Source organism: Prunus dulcis, chromosome 5, assembly GCF_902201215.1.
Source record: "Prunus dulcis chromosome 5, ALMONDv2, whole genome shotgun sequence".
Taxonomy (NCBI): Eukaryota; Viridiplantae; Streptophyta; class Magnoliopsida; order Rosales; family Rosaceae; genus Prunus; species Prunus dulcis.
Window position 1 is genome coordinate 8,724,097 of NC_047654.1, and position 14,364 is coordinate 8,738,460.

At 37.1% G+C, this 14,364-nt stretch overlaps 3 protein-coding genes across 4 annotated transcripts; all 3 read left to right on the forward strand.

Annotated features, from left to right (window-relative positions):
• Positions 1-1,190, forward strand: LOC117628656 (expansin-A7-like). Its single transcript, XM_034361151.1, has 3 exons — positions 1-163; positions 305-620; positions 878-1,190. Exons 1-3 carry the CDS (start codon positions 1-3, stop codon positions 1,188-1,190), a joined length of 792 nt encoding a protein of 263 aa, XP_034217042.1.
• A 1,509-nt stretch (positions 1,191-2,699) lies between these two features.
• Positions 2,700-4,606, forward strand: LOC117628583. 2 transcript variants are annotated; one of them, XR_004585981.1, is made up of 3 exons: positions 2,700-3,751; positions 4,041-4,173; positions 4,279-4,606. XR_004585981.1 is itself a non-coding variant. In XM_034361067.1 (2 exons), exons 1-2 carry the CDS (start codon positions 2,796-2,798, stop codon positions 4,057-4,059), a joined length of 975 nt encoding a protein of 324 aa, XP_034216958.1. In that variant the 5' UTR covers positions 2,700-2,795; the 3' UTR covers positions 4,060-4,174. The 2 variants fall into 2 exon arrangements, 1 of the variants encoding a protein (XP_034216958.1); XM_034361067.1 differs by lacking the exon at positions 4,279-4,606 and having other exon boundaries at positions 4,041-4,174.
• A 2,064-nt stretch (positions 4,607-6,670) lies between these two features.
• Positions 6,671-11,244, forward strand: LOC117629154 (protein FIZZY-RELATED 2-like). The gene is made up of 10 exons (XM_034361659.1): positions 6,671-7,243; positions 7,340-7,462; positions 7,701-7,805; positions 8,742-8,921; positions 9,157-9,219; positions 9,319-9,513; positions 10,011-10,112; positions 10,203-10,265; positions 10,374-10,442; positions 10,724-11,244. Exons 1-10 carry the CDS (start codon positions 6,713-6,715, stop codon positions 10,775-10,777), a joined length of 1,485 nt encoding a protein of 494 aa, XP_034217550.1. The 5' UTR covers positions 6,671-6,712; the 3' UTR covers positions 10,778-11,244.
• Positions 11,245-14,364: the final 3,120 nt, after the last annotated feature.

The window sequence follows — 14,364 nt, forward strand, 5'->3', positions numbered from 1 at the left end:
ATGGCTTCTTTCCTTCCTTCATGGAGCTTGAGCTTCCTCTTCACATCATGGATGCTGGTAACCCTAAGCAGAACAGTGGTTGCAAAGGTCATTTACCGACCTAGTCCGTGGCACCTTGCCCATGCTACTTTCTATGGTGACGAGACTGCCTCCGAGACTATGGGTATGTATGCTGTTCATATACTTAAATGATCTCTTGTCAGACTAATTACGTTACCATTATTGGTGATGTCACACAAGAAGAAGTTTATGCTTTAATTATTACTAAATCCTTAATGCTATTTTTTTTTTTGGGGGGTTATAGGTGGAGCTTGTGGGTATGGAAACTTGTTCGTTAATGGGTATGGCACAGACACAGCAGCATTGAGCTCAACACTATTCAACAATGGATATGCTTGTGGAACTTGTTACCAGATAAAATGTTATGGGGCTAGTGCATGCTTTAGAAATGTTCAATTCACCACCGTGACCGCTACCAACCTTTGTCCGCCAAACTGGTCCCAAGACTCCAACGCTGGAGGCTGGTGCAACCCGCCTCGGACCCATTTTGACATGTCCAAGCCAGCCTTCATGAAAATTGCTCAGTGGAAGGCTGGCATTATCCCAGTTATGTACCGCAGGTACGATATAAGCCCTTAAAGCTTCATACAACATTTCATTGATGTATTATTACTTTTCTTTACCTCTCTTGTTACGTGACTTAGTATATTTATAATAAATAAAAAATCACATCAATATGATGATATGGTATAACCGTTGCACCTAAGCCTTCCCCAAACCTAAACTACACACAGATTTCAAACATAGTGTTATAAGAGCATGTTAAAGATCAATTTTTTTCTTGGAGTTCTCAATCATCTATGCTATTTCCTTGCAGAGTACCATGCATAAGGGCCGGGGGGCTTCGATTCTCTTTCCAAGGAAATGGGTACTGGTTGTTGGTGTATGTGATGAATGTAGCAGGAGGGGGTGACATTGCAAACATGTGGGTGAAGGGAAGCAGATCAGGGTGGATCAAAATGAGCCACAACTGGGGAGCTTCATACCAGGCCTTTGCAACCTTGGGAGGCCAAGCTCTCTCTTTCAGAATCACTTCCTACACATCCAAGGAGACTATAATAGCATGGAATGTTGCTCCTTCAAACTGGAATGTGGGTTTGACTTACAAGGCAAATGTCAACTTCCATTGATGCCCAACAAACAGAATATGAGAGATTATGCCATCTATGACTCTTTTTTTGTTTTCTTAATTTCCTACTTTTTATGAAGGCCCCAAGTCTCTGTTGCTTTGGCTTGGCAAATTTTCCTTTCCTTTTTTTTTTTTTTTTTAATGCAGGGCAAATTTTCCTCTGGTTAATTTGCATCTGATATATGTCCTTACTAAAGTGATTTCTACTCACTAGAATGAGAGCAGAATGTTCACATGCTAAGAGTACAACTGCTTGTTTTCATTATTTGGTTGAAAAACAAGTGCTCTGCCTCTGCAAATATCATCTATATACTAATCTGAAAAGTGCTTTTGTCCCAAGAATATATTTGAGAAGCATTTCAGAGCCATGACAAAGTTTATATGTGGCTTTTCTTGTATCAAAGGATGAAAAGTCTTATGTTTCATCAAACACTTTTATGTTGTTATCCTGCAAAAACAAAAACGAAATTGTCAAAGACTCTCTGGTTTTCAATCTTGTGATCTAACAGTAGATCAAAAGCATAATAATTCATTCTAAAGATTCAATGCCATATTGGGAAGTCATCAAAGAAGAGAAGAAATATGTTTGCAATCCTAAATCTCAAATTGGGTCATAAAATTAGAAACAGAGAAACCACTCAAGTATAATTGCATCACCAAAAACACCCACAAGACCATGATCATTGCTACCATGTCATGTTTTTTTAATTTGTTTGATCCCATGTGAACCGTGGGCCCATTTAGAGGGGGAATAAAATGGAATGCCATGCTTGCTAAAACGTGACCCCCACAAAGTGGTTAAAAGTGGGGAACATGTTATCAAATCAAACGAACAATTAGGAGCAATATTATGCCCTCCCAAAGCAAAAAAAATTCTTGTATCCCACGTGTTCTTGCGTTATTGGTTGAGAATAGTAAAAAATATTATTTTTTTTTGCATGAAAGTTTCTCTCCTCCCACCTCGGCCAATAATGCTATGTCACGTGAAAGTATTATCATGCGTGTCATAACGTTATTAGCCAGAAATAGCAAACTAATGTTATCCCTGTTTCATGAAAGTTTTTCTCCCAGGCCTCTCATTTCATTGCCTAAGCACGCCAAGCTTCCCTTTTTCTCTTCCTTTTTCCACAAAGTGTCATCATCACCAAGGCTTTAACATCATTTCTTCAACCTTCCCACCTCAATATTTTACTTTCTTTTTCTTGGGAGCCCAATTTTAGTTTCGAAAGGAAACAAACAAGTACGTATATTTTGCTGTTGTCCAAACTTGATTTTGTGAGGTCTTGCATTGACCAACCCTCCTACAGAAAACAGCAGGCAACATTTTTGTTTTGGATCAAAAATGTCAAAACCTAACTTGTATTCTCTCCAAGACCTACATAAAGGGAAACAAAGTAAGAACTTTCTTTTCCCTTTTACTTGCTTACCTTTTAATCCACCAGAGCTTTTTCTGAGCTATAAAGTCTTCAAACAGTGTGATAAGCTTAACTCTTTGCAACCTTGTACCTGTTTATATCCTCTGGAAAAAAAGAAACTCATTTAGATCTAGTTTTCATAGAATTCAAGCCATAGCCATTCTTTTAGTGTAGAAAACCGTTGTACATCTATGATTTATTACCACCTTCATCCTTCAAAATCAAGCTCATTTTCTCACATGGGCTCTCTCTTCTCTCTCACATTGGTAATTCTCTCATTCATATCCATAGCATTAATAAAAACTGAAGCTCAGAAGATCAAGTCAGCTCGCCTACTCGACCTGCTCATCCGGGACTACACCTTCAAGGCCTATGACACACACTTCAGGACAGGAGTTCTACACACTGTAAATTTACCAGCAAACTTCTCTGGCATCATAGTTGACACAGCAAGATTCAGATGTGGTAGTCTCCGAAGGTACGGTGCGCAGGTAAAGGAATTTCATCTAGACCTTGGTGTATCTGTGCATCCATGTGCTGAGAGGGTCATGATAGTTACACAAAACTTGGGTTACAATTGGTCTTCTATATATTATGCCAATTATGACTTATCTGGCTATCAGCTTGTTTCCCCTATACTAGGCCTCTTAGCTTATAATGCCGGTACTGATGTGAACTTCAGCAACCCTTTTGAGCTTGGAATTGAAGCTGCAGAAAAACCCATCAGAATAGACTTCAGAAATATCACAAGGGTGAACAACGAATATGGTACAAGGCCATTATGTGCTAGTTTTGAAGGTGCCGGCAAAGTGGCTTTAGCAAAGGAGGCTTCACCTTACATTTGTATTGCAAAAAGGCATGGCCATTTTGGGTTGGTCATTGAGAAGCCATCACCAGTGGAGTTGAACAAGAGCAAGAGAGTGAGCCCGTGGAAAGTGGCAGTAGGTAGCTCAGTTGGATCTGCTTTAGGTGTTTTTCTCTTGGGGCTGCTTCTGGTGGCAATGTTTGTGAGGGTGAAGAAGAGGTCAAGGATGGAGGAAATGGAGAGAAGGGCTTATGAAGAGGAAGCTTTGCAGGTATCAATGGTTGGACATGTGAGAGCTCCTACCGCATCAGGCACTCGAACAACGCCAACACTTGAGCATGAGTACATACCTCCTCCTCATTGAGTTGCATTCATTTTTGTTCAAACTTATTCTTTTTGTAATATTAGCTGAAATGAAAAGGTATTCAATGTTTATTTTGAGATAAATTTGAATTTAACCAATTTTTACAAAGGTTCCATTGAGTGGAACAAGGAAATTCTACTTTCTGAGCTGTGGCAATCCCTTGTTCTTTTTACCTTAAAAATGTATATTTAACTGGGAAAAATATAGCATATTTCAACCTGAAAATAAAGTTGCATTGTTTCATCAATTTTTTTTTTTTTTTTCCAGTTTCAATGGCACACCATAAATATATTGGCCAACAAGAACAGAGAATCTGGTAAACATGGGAAAGCTACACTCTCTATGAGATTCCGAAATCTGGCTGAAAAAAGGTCTTCAATCTGGACTTGTGCAGATTAAGGTAAGAGAACAGAGAACACACAAAATTTCATTCAGATATGGAAATATAATGCAGAATTTTCTGAAATTTTATTGTGCTGCTGCTGGTGGCACTCCTATCCCACAGGACAAAAAGTAGCAAAGCTTTGGATCTCCACTTTGATCGGATGCATGCAACCTTTAGAAAAGAATAGTTTTGATTTCTAGTCACTTCTGAGATAAAGGCAATGTCATCCCTCATCCCTTAACACAATGATTCTCACCTTTACCTTTCTTTATTGTGTCAAAGGCAATTCCATTGATGCTTTAAATTTCAAAACGCTCTTAACCCACCATTTTCATTGAAATTGTCGGTGAAACAATGCTATAGGCCTGCAATGAATTTATTACCTATTTTATGTGATAGCTTTTGAAGCCCATATATAGATATGAGTTCTACCACTTTCAAGTGAAGAACAATTGGGCAGGTGCAACACTTGCATAAATTTCTTTTTGTTAGGAACATACAAGCAATATTGGAGAAATAGGGTGAATGTGTTTAATCATTTGAGTTACAAGCTTCTTGCCTTGCATTAGATATTCAAATTTTTATTATGCGGCAAAGAAAAATCATAACCTTATAAGTAGACCTAACAACATTTCGTGTTGTGTGATATTATTTTCAACATAAACCTCTCCGGTTAACTTACCATGTCTAAAGTTATGAACTCAAATTCATTTAAAAATTTAGCGTGTCATCATGTCATGATTCACCCGTTTATTCATTTTGCTTTATTTTTTCAATAGAACTCCAAAATATAAGAAAATTACCATTTGATACCAAGTAATAGTATAACATAAAGAAAGCATCTTACAATACGATAGAGACATAAGTTTCAAACACATTACGTACAAATGTTGAACCAAAGTACCAAAAACCATACATAAGAAAGAAATAAATTATAGGCTAAGAGAATTTTCACAAAAAATAAGAACTAAAAGCATATTGAATAAAGATACCCACGTCACTGTCGTGTTTTGCCAATAAATACTGATCCGACCTATTAATAATCGTGTTATTATTGTTCACTCTGTTAAGGGAGAAATCTCAACCTAGTTAATATGGCTTGACCCGAATTTTACTTCTTCGTATGGTGCTTTCGTGTGTTCATAATTTTGTCATGTCTAATTATAAGAATGCATTTGAATATACTAGTAGTAGTAATGATCAGTCATCAAGAGATTGTAACTATGCCTAAAAGCTTGTATTTCAAATGTTGCGCGAGCATTCCTAAGTAAACTAAACATTACTCAATACTTTTAAAATTAAGGTTAGTTGAATATGGTATTGTGCTCGCGCTCTTGCATCCGTGATTGAATCCACCTACCTATAAATTTTAATAGTTCACTTTGTAAAAAAGAAAGAAAAAGGAAAGATGGATGAGTTAGTGAGAAGGGGCAATCTCCTTATTAGATCAGAATTCCAACAAGATCTTAAGATAATTACTCTTAACTGTAAGCACATGCAACACCTATTGAGATTTTGAGAAGTGTCTCTCTTCCGGAAAGTATAATATGATATAAAAGTTCTAAGCTGTTTTTTTTTAATCATATCCTAGCTGTTCTTTTTTATGCTCGAAATGATATCCTAGCTGTTCTTTGTTACCCTTTTATGATTTATATTTTACATGCATGCATCTTCACGCAACCAACATTCCTTATAAGCAATTAACTTTTACCTGTAAATTGTAGATGAGTTTATTTTATCAACAAATTCATACAATTTTCTATTAAAGTAAATTTTCCTTTAAGCGCGAGCATGGTTTGACTTCTTAAAATTAAGAATGAACTCCTATTTAAAATCAATGGTTTTTGACACCGGTCAAATTCCAACAATATTGACAAAGTTTCAATAAAAAAGAAAAAAGAATATTACAAAAATTTGACACTTTTTGAAACCACATTTATTGTAAGCATGAGCTCCTCCTCAATTTTAAGGAGTTAAAAAAAAAAAAAAAAAAAAGCTTTTTCCATAACAAAATTGAATATATTATAACCCAAATCCTAAAAACCCACTCCAGTACTTAAATCCAGCATGCCTTATGTTTTTTTTAAAATGGAAATCCACATGCATCCCCTTGATTTTAAAGCAGACATGATCCTAGCATAATAACTACACAAAATATGCAACATGGGCAATCTATTCAATCTGAAAATCTGAAAAACTTTCACCACCACATGTATAAACTTACAAGCAAAACTTTCAATAGCAAAAATTTTGTACACCATGTCCCAATTTATTATTATTTTGAAACTTGGTAAAGAAATAAAAGGGAAACTCAATCCCCTCGTTTTGGTAGCTTTCTATAAATCTTCCTTGAGAAAAAAGGAAAAAGAGTTAGTTGTTTAAAGTGTGAAGCCTAAAGCTCCAGCCTTTAACTGTTTACCCCAAGCCCCTTACCACCATATAACCCCCTTATGATTTTCCCGGGATAATTAACTACTTTCTTACCTAGTTTTTCCCGGGAAAATTACTAGTACACACAGAGAGACAGAGACACGCACATACACAGTGATCTTCCATGGACGATCCCGCGGCACCACTGTCGAACAACCAACCAGCTCCGAGAACCCCATCTTTGTCTTCGTCGCAGCTCAATCCGCCTCCGGCTGTGCCGCGCACCCCTCAGGCTCTGCAATCCCTAGCGCCATCTCGGCACATCGACCGAATGATCAACTCCAACCACCACCAATCTCCGTCGAGGACCATCTACTCCGACAGGTTCATCCCCAGCAGATCCGGCTCCAACTTCGCCCTCTTCGACATCTCGAATACTCCGGCCGAGGGCCGCGATGACTCCTCTAGCGCCTACGCCACGCTCTTACGCGCCGCCCTCTTCGGCCCCGACGCCGCCGGTGTCGTCCCTCCGGCGACGCCAGAGAAGCGGAACTTGATTCAGATGAACCCGCCCAGCCCCAACATCTTCAGGTTCAAGACCGAGACTCGCCGGTCCATGCACTCGCTCTCGCCGTTTGGGTTCGATGATGTGGTCACTGGGGTTCACCATAGCCCGGTCAAGGCTCCTAGGAAGGTTCCCAGGTCGCCTTATAAGGTAAATTTTATCAATTTCTGGTCTTTTTGGCGATTTGGGTTCGGTTGGTGTTTGAATTTTATCAATTGGGTTTATGGAGTTTTGTTTCTTGTTCAGGTTTTGGATGCACCTGCTTTGCAAGACGACTTTTATTTGAATCTTGTGGATTGGTCTTCGCATAATGTGCTGGCTGTTGGGTTGGGCAATTGTGTTTATTTGTGGAATGCTTGTAGTAGTAAGGTGAGCTCTAGCTTCACTGACTTTTCTAATCCTCACATTATTGTTGTAATTTTGTTTGGTTGAGTATTACTTGAGGCAAATGTACGTTCTCCAATGTCACAAGTCACAACCTTGTAGGTTTTTTTGGCTGTTCTGATCATCTAGTGTGTTCTTTTCTTTGTGTTAGTGTGAAATTTTGCTAATTTGAGTCTTTGCCTGTATAAATTTTTTTAACTTGATCATTGTATGTTACTTCCAGGTAACTAAGTTATGCGACTTGGGGATTGATGACAGTGTCTGTTCCGTAGGCTGGGCTCAGCGTGGGACTCATCTTGCTGTTGGAACTAGCAATGGGAAAGTCCAAGTAAGAGATACTTGTACATGATATCAGACATGTTGCATTCTTATAGGTTTAAAATTGAGATGCTATTTTTTATATATTAATATTGCAAATTGGAATTAAAGGTAGACTTGCAACAACATTTAAACAGTAGGTGTTTTAAGCAACAAGTTTGTGACTTTGTGGGATATGATCATCGAACAACATAATGCTTGAAAAATTTTATCTGAACTACGAAAGTTGTGGAAAAGTTTCGATATTAGAATATAGGCTACTACAAATAACAATGTCCTGTCTAGCTCAATAAAGGTGTAACAGCATAAACAAGCCCCTGTCTGGTCTCCTTAGCAGAGCCACTTCCACCAACGCATCATATCAAATATTTTTGGTGCATAATTAGACATTATCGGCAGTACTTTATCATTCTAGAATCTCCAAGTATTGTTTTAATCTTAAGATTCCTTACTAGGTGTTCAGAGGTGTAGATAATCTATGCTACTGGTTTTTAGATATGATTATGAATAGGTTAACTGGGAATCTCCATCTCCCGCTCTTTACATTGTGACAGTGTTTGGAACTATGAGTCCAAACAGAATTGGATTCTGATTTTGGTGACTTTTTTTATTTGATCTTTTTATGCACATTCACTCATTGATAAACTTTTGACTTGTGGTCTGGTTATTTGTAACATGCCACTTCTGTGTCCTGCCTTTGTTGGAACCAGATTACATTGTGTACAATAATCAGGTTATGATTGTAAATTTATGTGATAATTTGATATTCAAGACAGTTGCACGTGAGCAGTTTGTGGGTTAAGTTTTGTGCAGCATTACAACATGAACTTCATATCTACCAACCTCTTATCTTTAATTCTTGGCATATTAGTTTTACTGTTAAACTTGTGCATTTGCTTATATGCTGCTGAATGATTAGCTGATGCAATCATTACCTACTCTGTAGATTTGGGATGCATCTCGTTGTAGGAGGATAAGAACTATGGAGGGCCATCGGCTGCGCATTGGAGCCTTAGCCTGGAGTTCGTCTATGTTGTCCTCTGGTAGCCGGGACAAGAGTATTCTTCAACGTGATATTCGTGCTCAAGAAGATTTTGTTAGCAAACTTTCCGGACACAAGTCAGAGGTCAGAATCCTTTATTTCATGTTCAGTTTGATTGAACTTGCAAGTTGAATAAAAGACTGCTAAACTTTTTGGACTCGAGTGTGCTTTCATGAATGTTACTTATTCTAATCCTTCAGTTTTCTAATTTATACTTTGGGTAGTATACCAGTTGTTTTGTTATTATCATATATGCTGTATGCGATATTCTGTTTCATTTATGTTTTCTCAGTCTGAAAATAATTTTATTGTTCTTTAGGTTTGTGGACTGAAGTGGTCTTACGATAACCGTGAGTTGGCATCAGGCGGGAATGATAATAGGGTATGCTACATTTTCCTTTCAGCCTGACTTACGCTACGTGCATTGTAATTTGGTCATGCTTCCTATTCATATCTGATAATTTGTCCCTTGTATATACAGCTTTTTGTTTGGAATCAACATTCAACTCAACCGGTGCTGAAATACTGTGAGCATACTGCAGCTGTGAAAGCTATTGCATGGTCTCCCCATCTTCATGGACTTCTTGCATCTGGGGGAGGAACTGCAGACCGGTGTATTCGTTTCTGGAATACAACCACTAACTCACACTTGAGCTGCATGGACACTGGAAGTCAGGTGAAAAACTTGTTGGTTTGCTTAATATGCTTACTTTTCCTCTTGGTTTGCTTTAAATATTCATGCGGAAAGGAAGCTTTGCCCTGTGGGGAATATTTATTGAACCTAGACTGATTGCACTGGATGCCATTATTTCAATAGTTCCCAAACTTCTTGTTTCTTAACATTGTTCTTTTTCTAATGAGTTGATCATTCCACCCAATATAGAATGATGTAACTTCAATTTTTTACTTTGAACTTTTCCATGTATTGGTAAAGGGAGAAAACTGGGGTTAACACATTTGCAACTTGAATCTGATTAATTTTGCTGCGTTTTGCATCTAGATGCTAGATGAAAGGAAGAAATATGTTACTCAGAAAAACATGGATTTATCTCATTCATGATGTTAAATGTTGATATATTTCTGTTCATAGAAATGAAATTAGTTGGTGACTGAAATCCCTCCCCCTCCCTCTTTCTAATATGGACTGTGCTTCTATCCATTGTATATTTGCAGGTATGCAATCTTGTGTGGTCTAAAAATGTCAATGAACTCGTCAGCACCCACGGGTACTCCCAAAATCAGATAATAGTTTGGAGATATCCCACCATGTCCAAGGTACCAAAGTGCCAAAGTCTTGTGAAATCCTGTAACCAATAAATGTCTTTACTTCCGTTTCTAATTTTCAATTTTCTTCTGCTGATGCAGCTGGCAACTCTTACCGGCCATACATACAGAGTTCTTTATCTTGCTATCTCGCCCGATGGACAGGTACCCCCAATTCCTTATAATTACCTGCCGTTTTTTTATGGTTATGCAAATCAATTGACGTTCCTTTATGCATATTCTGATCTATTACATTGATTATTGTTGTTTCAGACGATTGTCACTGGAGCAGGAGATGAAACACTTAGATTTTGGAATGTATTTCCTTCCCCTAAATCCCAGGTAAAAAGACTTCAATAGTTGACGGAAATTAATGCATACTACATGCCATCAATTTGGTTAATAGTTATTCCTTATCTGTTAGTAATTTGACTAGGGTATGATGTATATATAATGAGTGGCATTGATTATTCTGCTTTTGTGGTGAGGAACTAATTGTGTTCCATATCCTTGACATTCTACTGAGAACGTGAATTAAAATTGGTTTATGCAAGTGCTCTATATTGCATTTAGTTGTTCCCTGTGTTTTTCCCTTACTCATGTAAATCAAATTATTATTGCAGAACACAGAAGGTGAAATTGGAGCATCATCACTTGGACGAACTGTGATCCGGTGACCTCCTGCAGGACTTCGATACCAACTTAGCAACCTTCGCAATTGCTCGTATTGGCCAAGGAATGGGAATCGAATGAGGATGATATGTCATTTCTTTTTGACATGATAAAAGAGCTGATCGGATGGTAAACTTAAATCAACCCACAAAAAACCAGAGATTTTACTGGGACCCCAAAGGCTAAGACGATAGTTGAAGCGATGATTGGTTTAATCTTTTTCAACTGTTTATTTATTCTCTTTTTCCCACTTGAGTAGCCTAAATATGTATAGATCGAGAGGGGGGTTGTTATCAATTATTTTCACCTTCTCGGTGCTCCCTTGTATATTTAAAGAGAGAATACTGAAAGATAAGTTGGTCATTGTGATGTAGTATCTTCACATTCTTTGTAAATGGATCACAATTATTTCACATTTTTTGCTCCAAAACTATAGAAGTTGGCGACGTCAAGGAAAATGTTTAAGCTCAAATTTATACTTAACTCTTTCAAACTATTTTAAAACTTATTGGTCATATACTATCCAGCTATTATTCATTGATGAGATATTATCTATAAATACTTATATATTGCCTACCTATTTCCTCTGCACGCTTTTTCATTTGCTCTTCTCGGAACACTCTTTACTCTCTCTATCCCCTCTTCTCCTCTCTGAAAATTTTGGTTTATTCTTCGAATTTTTGCTCTGCTCTCTCAGAGATGAAACCCCAATCATGCATCTCCTCTCTCCTTTTTCTGCATCTTGTGGGTTTCACTTCTCTTCTTCTGCTCTCTCTCTCTCTCTCTCTCTCTCTCTCTCTCTCTCTCTCTCATTTGTATCATACTAATGTTCAACTTCCAACACTTTTGAGAGCATTTTCTGCAACTTGGATTTGCTTAAGAGATGGATTTTCCTCAAGTGGGTCGTGATCGGCTTGGTGTAAAGAATGAGGAAATCAATTTGTATGGAACTCGCCCAGAACATTGTATTGCCTCCGTATTATATCATATTATACTCGGATTTTTTTTTTTTTCAATGGTATAGCCGTAAGCGGGTTCTTTTTTCATATATATATATATATATATATATATATAAATAGTATAGCCTGGCGGCTATAATCGGTTTTATAATTTTTAATTTTCAAAATAGTCTAGCCGAGCGGCTATACTTGGTTTTAGTATTGTTTCTTAAGAATAATATAGCCGAGCGCCTATACCTATTTTGACCCTGGGATGGGCTCGTCCTCTTTTGATTTTTATAAATCGTATAGCCGTGCGGCCATACACGTTTTTTATTTTATTTTTAAGTATAGCTGCACGGCTTTACTGTTCTGACACGTATAGGAGCTAGGCGGGTCCTTTTTTAATTTTTTTTTAGAACGAGTATAGCTACTCGGTTTTAAATCTTACAAACAGTATAGCCAGGCGGCTATACCTATTTTGCCACGTGGACTCTAGTGCGTCCTCTTTTTTGTTTTTTTAAAAAATAATCAAGCCGCGCTGTTATACTCCAATTTTAAAAATTTTAAAAAAAATTGTATAGCCGCTCATCTTTACTGGGTTTTTTGTTTTAATAAATAGTATAGTCGATCTATATTGGGATCCTTTTTTTCTTTTAAATTTTTTTCATCGATTTTCGCTTATCGATTAGAGTAGTTTAGAGTGTTATTCATTACTATTAGGCGATTACTTGAGTCTCTATTGTCCCATTTTGATTTTTTACTTTTTCAGAGTTATTACCCATATAAAGAATTTAGCACTTTCACGTTTAATAATGTATTATACATGTACGTACGTATTTTTTAATAATACATTCGTGTTCTGCACACGTCTTAAAGACTTGGTAAAGTTCACGTTTTTAAAAAGCAAACATACAATACTCATACTATACAGGTATGAAGGTATTTTTCATGTTTAATACACGTATTTTTATAAAAATTTCAATAAGACACACAAAATTCAAGTACTATACACATAATTCTCACATATTATTGAATAAAAATAATTTATATAATTTATATTAAAATATAATATAGTGGCCGAACATTTAAGTTGTAATTTGCCAAAATTTTGCCTAATAAAACACATACGTTTTTATTCATATTTTTTTTCCATTCCATAGTTTACTAACTATGAATGAATGTACAATCGCGTAGCTATACTTGAATTATTATTATTATTATTATTATTATTTAAAAAGTATAGCCGCCAGGCCTTATTGTTTTGACACGTGGCACCTAGTCGCTAGGCATATCTTTTTTTAATATATAAATAGTATCGTCGTGCGGCTATAGCTTTTTTTTATTTTTTATTTTAAAATAGTATAGCCGCGCGGCTATACTCAGTTTTATTAAAATTTCTTAAAACTGCAATCCAACTTTAATATGCAAATACCACATGTAACCACACATTTTGCAAATATAACTTTTAAATATATACTTCTGACCAAAAAAATAAAATAAAATAAAATAAATACTTATTGGCCACTAAACATTTTTTCTCACTTTTTCTTTTTTCTCTGGCTCGTTTGGTACACCTCCCTAACTTGGACTGGCTTGGATAAAAAATTATCCCATGTTTATTGTCATATGGTTCTAGTTTTAAATGGAATTAATAATCAGGGGCCCACCAAATACACCTTCTTAATTGGGCTTAGTGAGACCCGTCTGTGAAGGGGGGACAAATAATCCCCTCCTCATCGCTCGCGACTTCCTCCCCTCTCCACGCCTTCGTCTTTGCCATTACTTCCCACCCCACCACACATCTCGTCACAGCCATCATCTCCCACCTAAGCACACACCTTGTCACAGCCATGGCCTCCAACCCTCATCCATGTCAACTGCTCTCTCTCTCTCTCTCTCTCTCTCTCTCTCTCTCTCAGATACAAAACCCAAATGGAGGAAATAAATCAATTAATTCAAATCCCTTTTTCTTTTTATGAAATTGGGAAGAACCTCATAAAACAATAGCTAACCATCAAGCCATTCATCATCAAAGAATTCACCCAGGCAGAAGCCTCCTCAAATAAGCAAATTCCCAAATTTAGATTGTGGGGTTTGGGCATGTGGCTATTGAAGAGAGAGGAGGGTGAAGAGAGAAATAGTGAAATAGGAAAATGAGAGAATATAAAATTTTCAATTAAGAAGCAGAAAGACAAATAGATTGAGAAGAAGTGGAGAAGGAGAGAGGAGGGAGAAGAAGAAGATGAAGTTGCAGGTTGGAAGAAGAAGATGGAGTCGCAGAGAACAAAAGAAGAAAAGTTAAAAAAAACAGAACAAATAAATCCACTTGCCTTTTTTTTAAAATTAAAAATAAAAAAGTCAAAAAATTTAGTCCTAGTCCAATTGGCACCAAACACAGTATAAGTCTTATCCAGCTTATGCCAAGTCAAGCCAATCAAAGACAGTCCCAATATTTAGTCTAGTCCATGACAATCCCGCGTACCAAACGAGCCCTTAGCTCTCTGTTCGCTCTCTCTCTCTCACTTGCCGTGTTTGGATTTGAGCTGTTGGATTGATCTTGATCTGAGTTTTTGCGCCTTGTGGCTGGTCAAATCCATGATCATCAGCGTCCCAATGGACCCCTCTCCAGTGCGAACCACTCAACCTCTTGA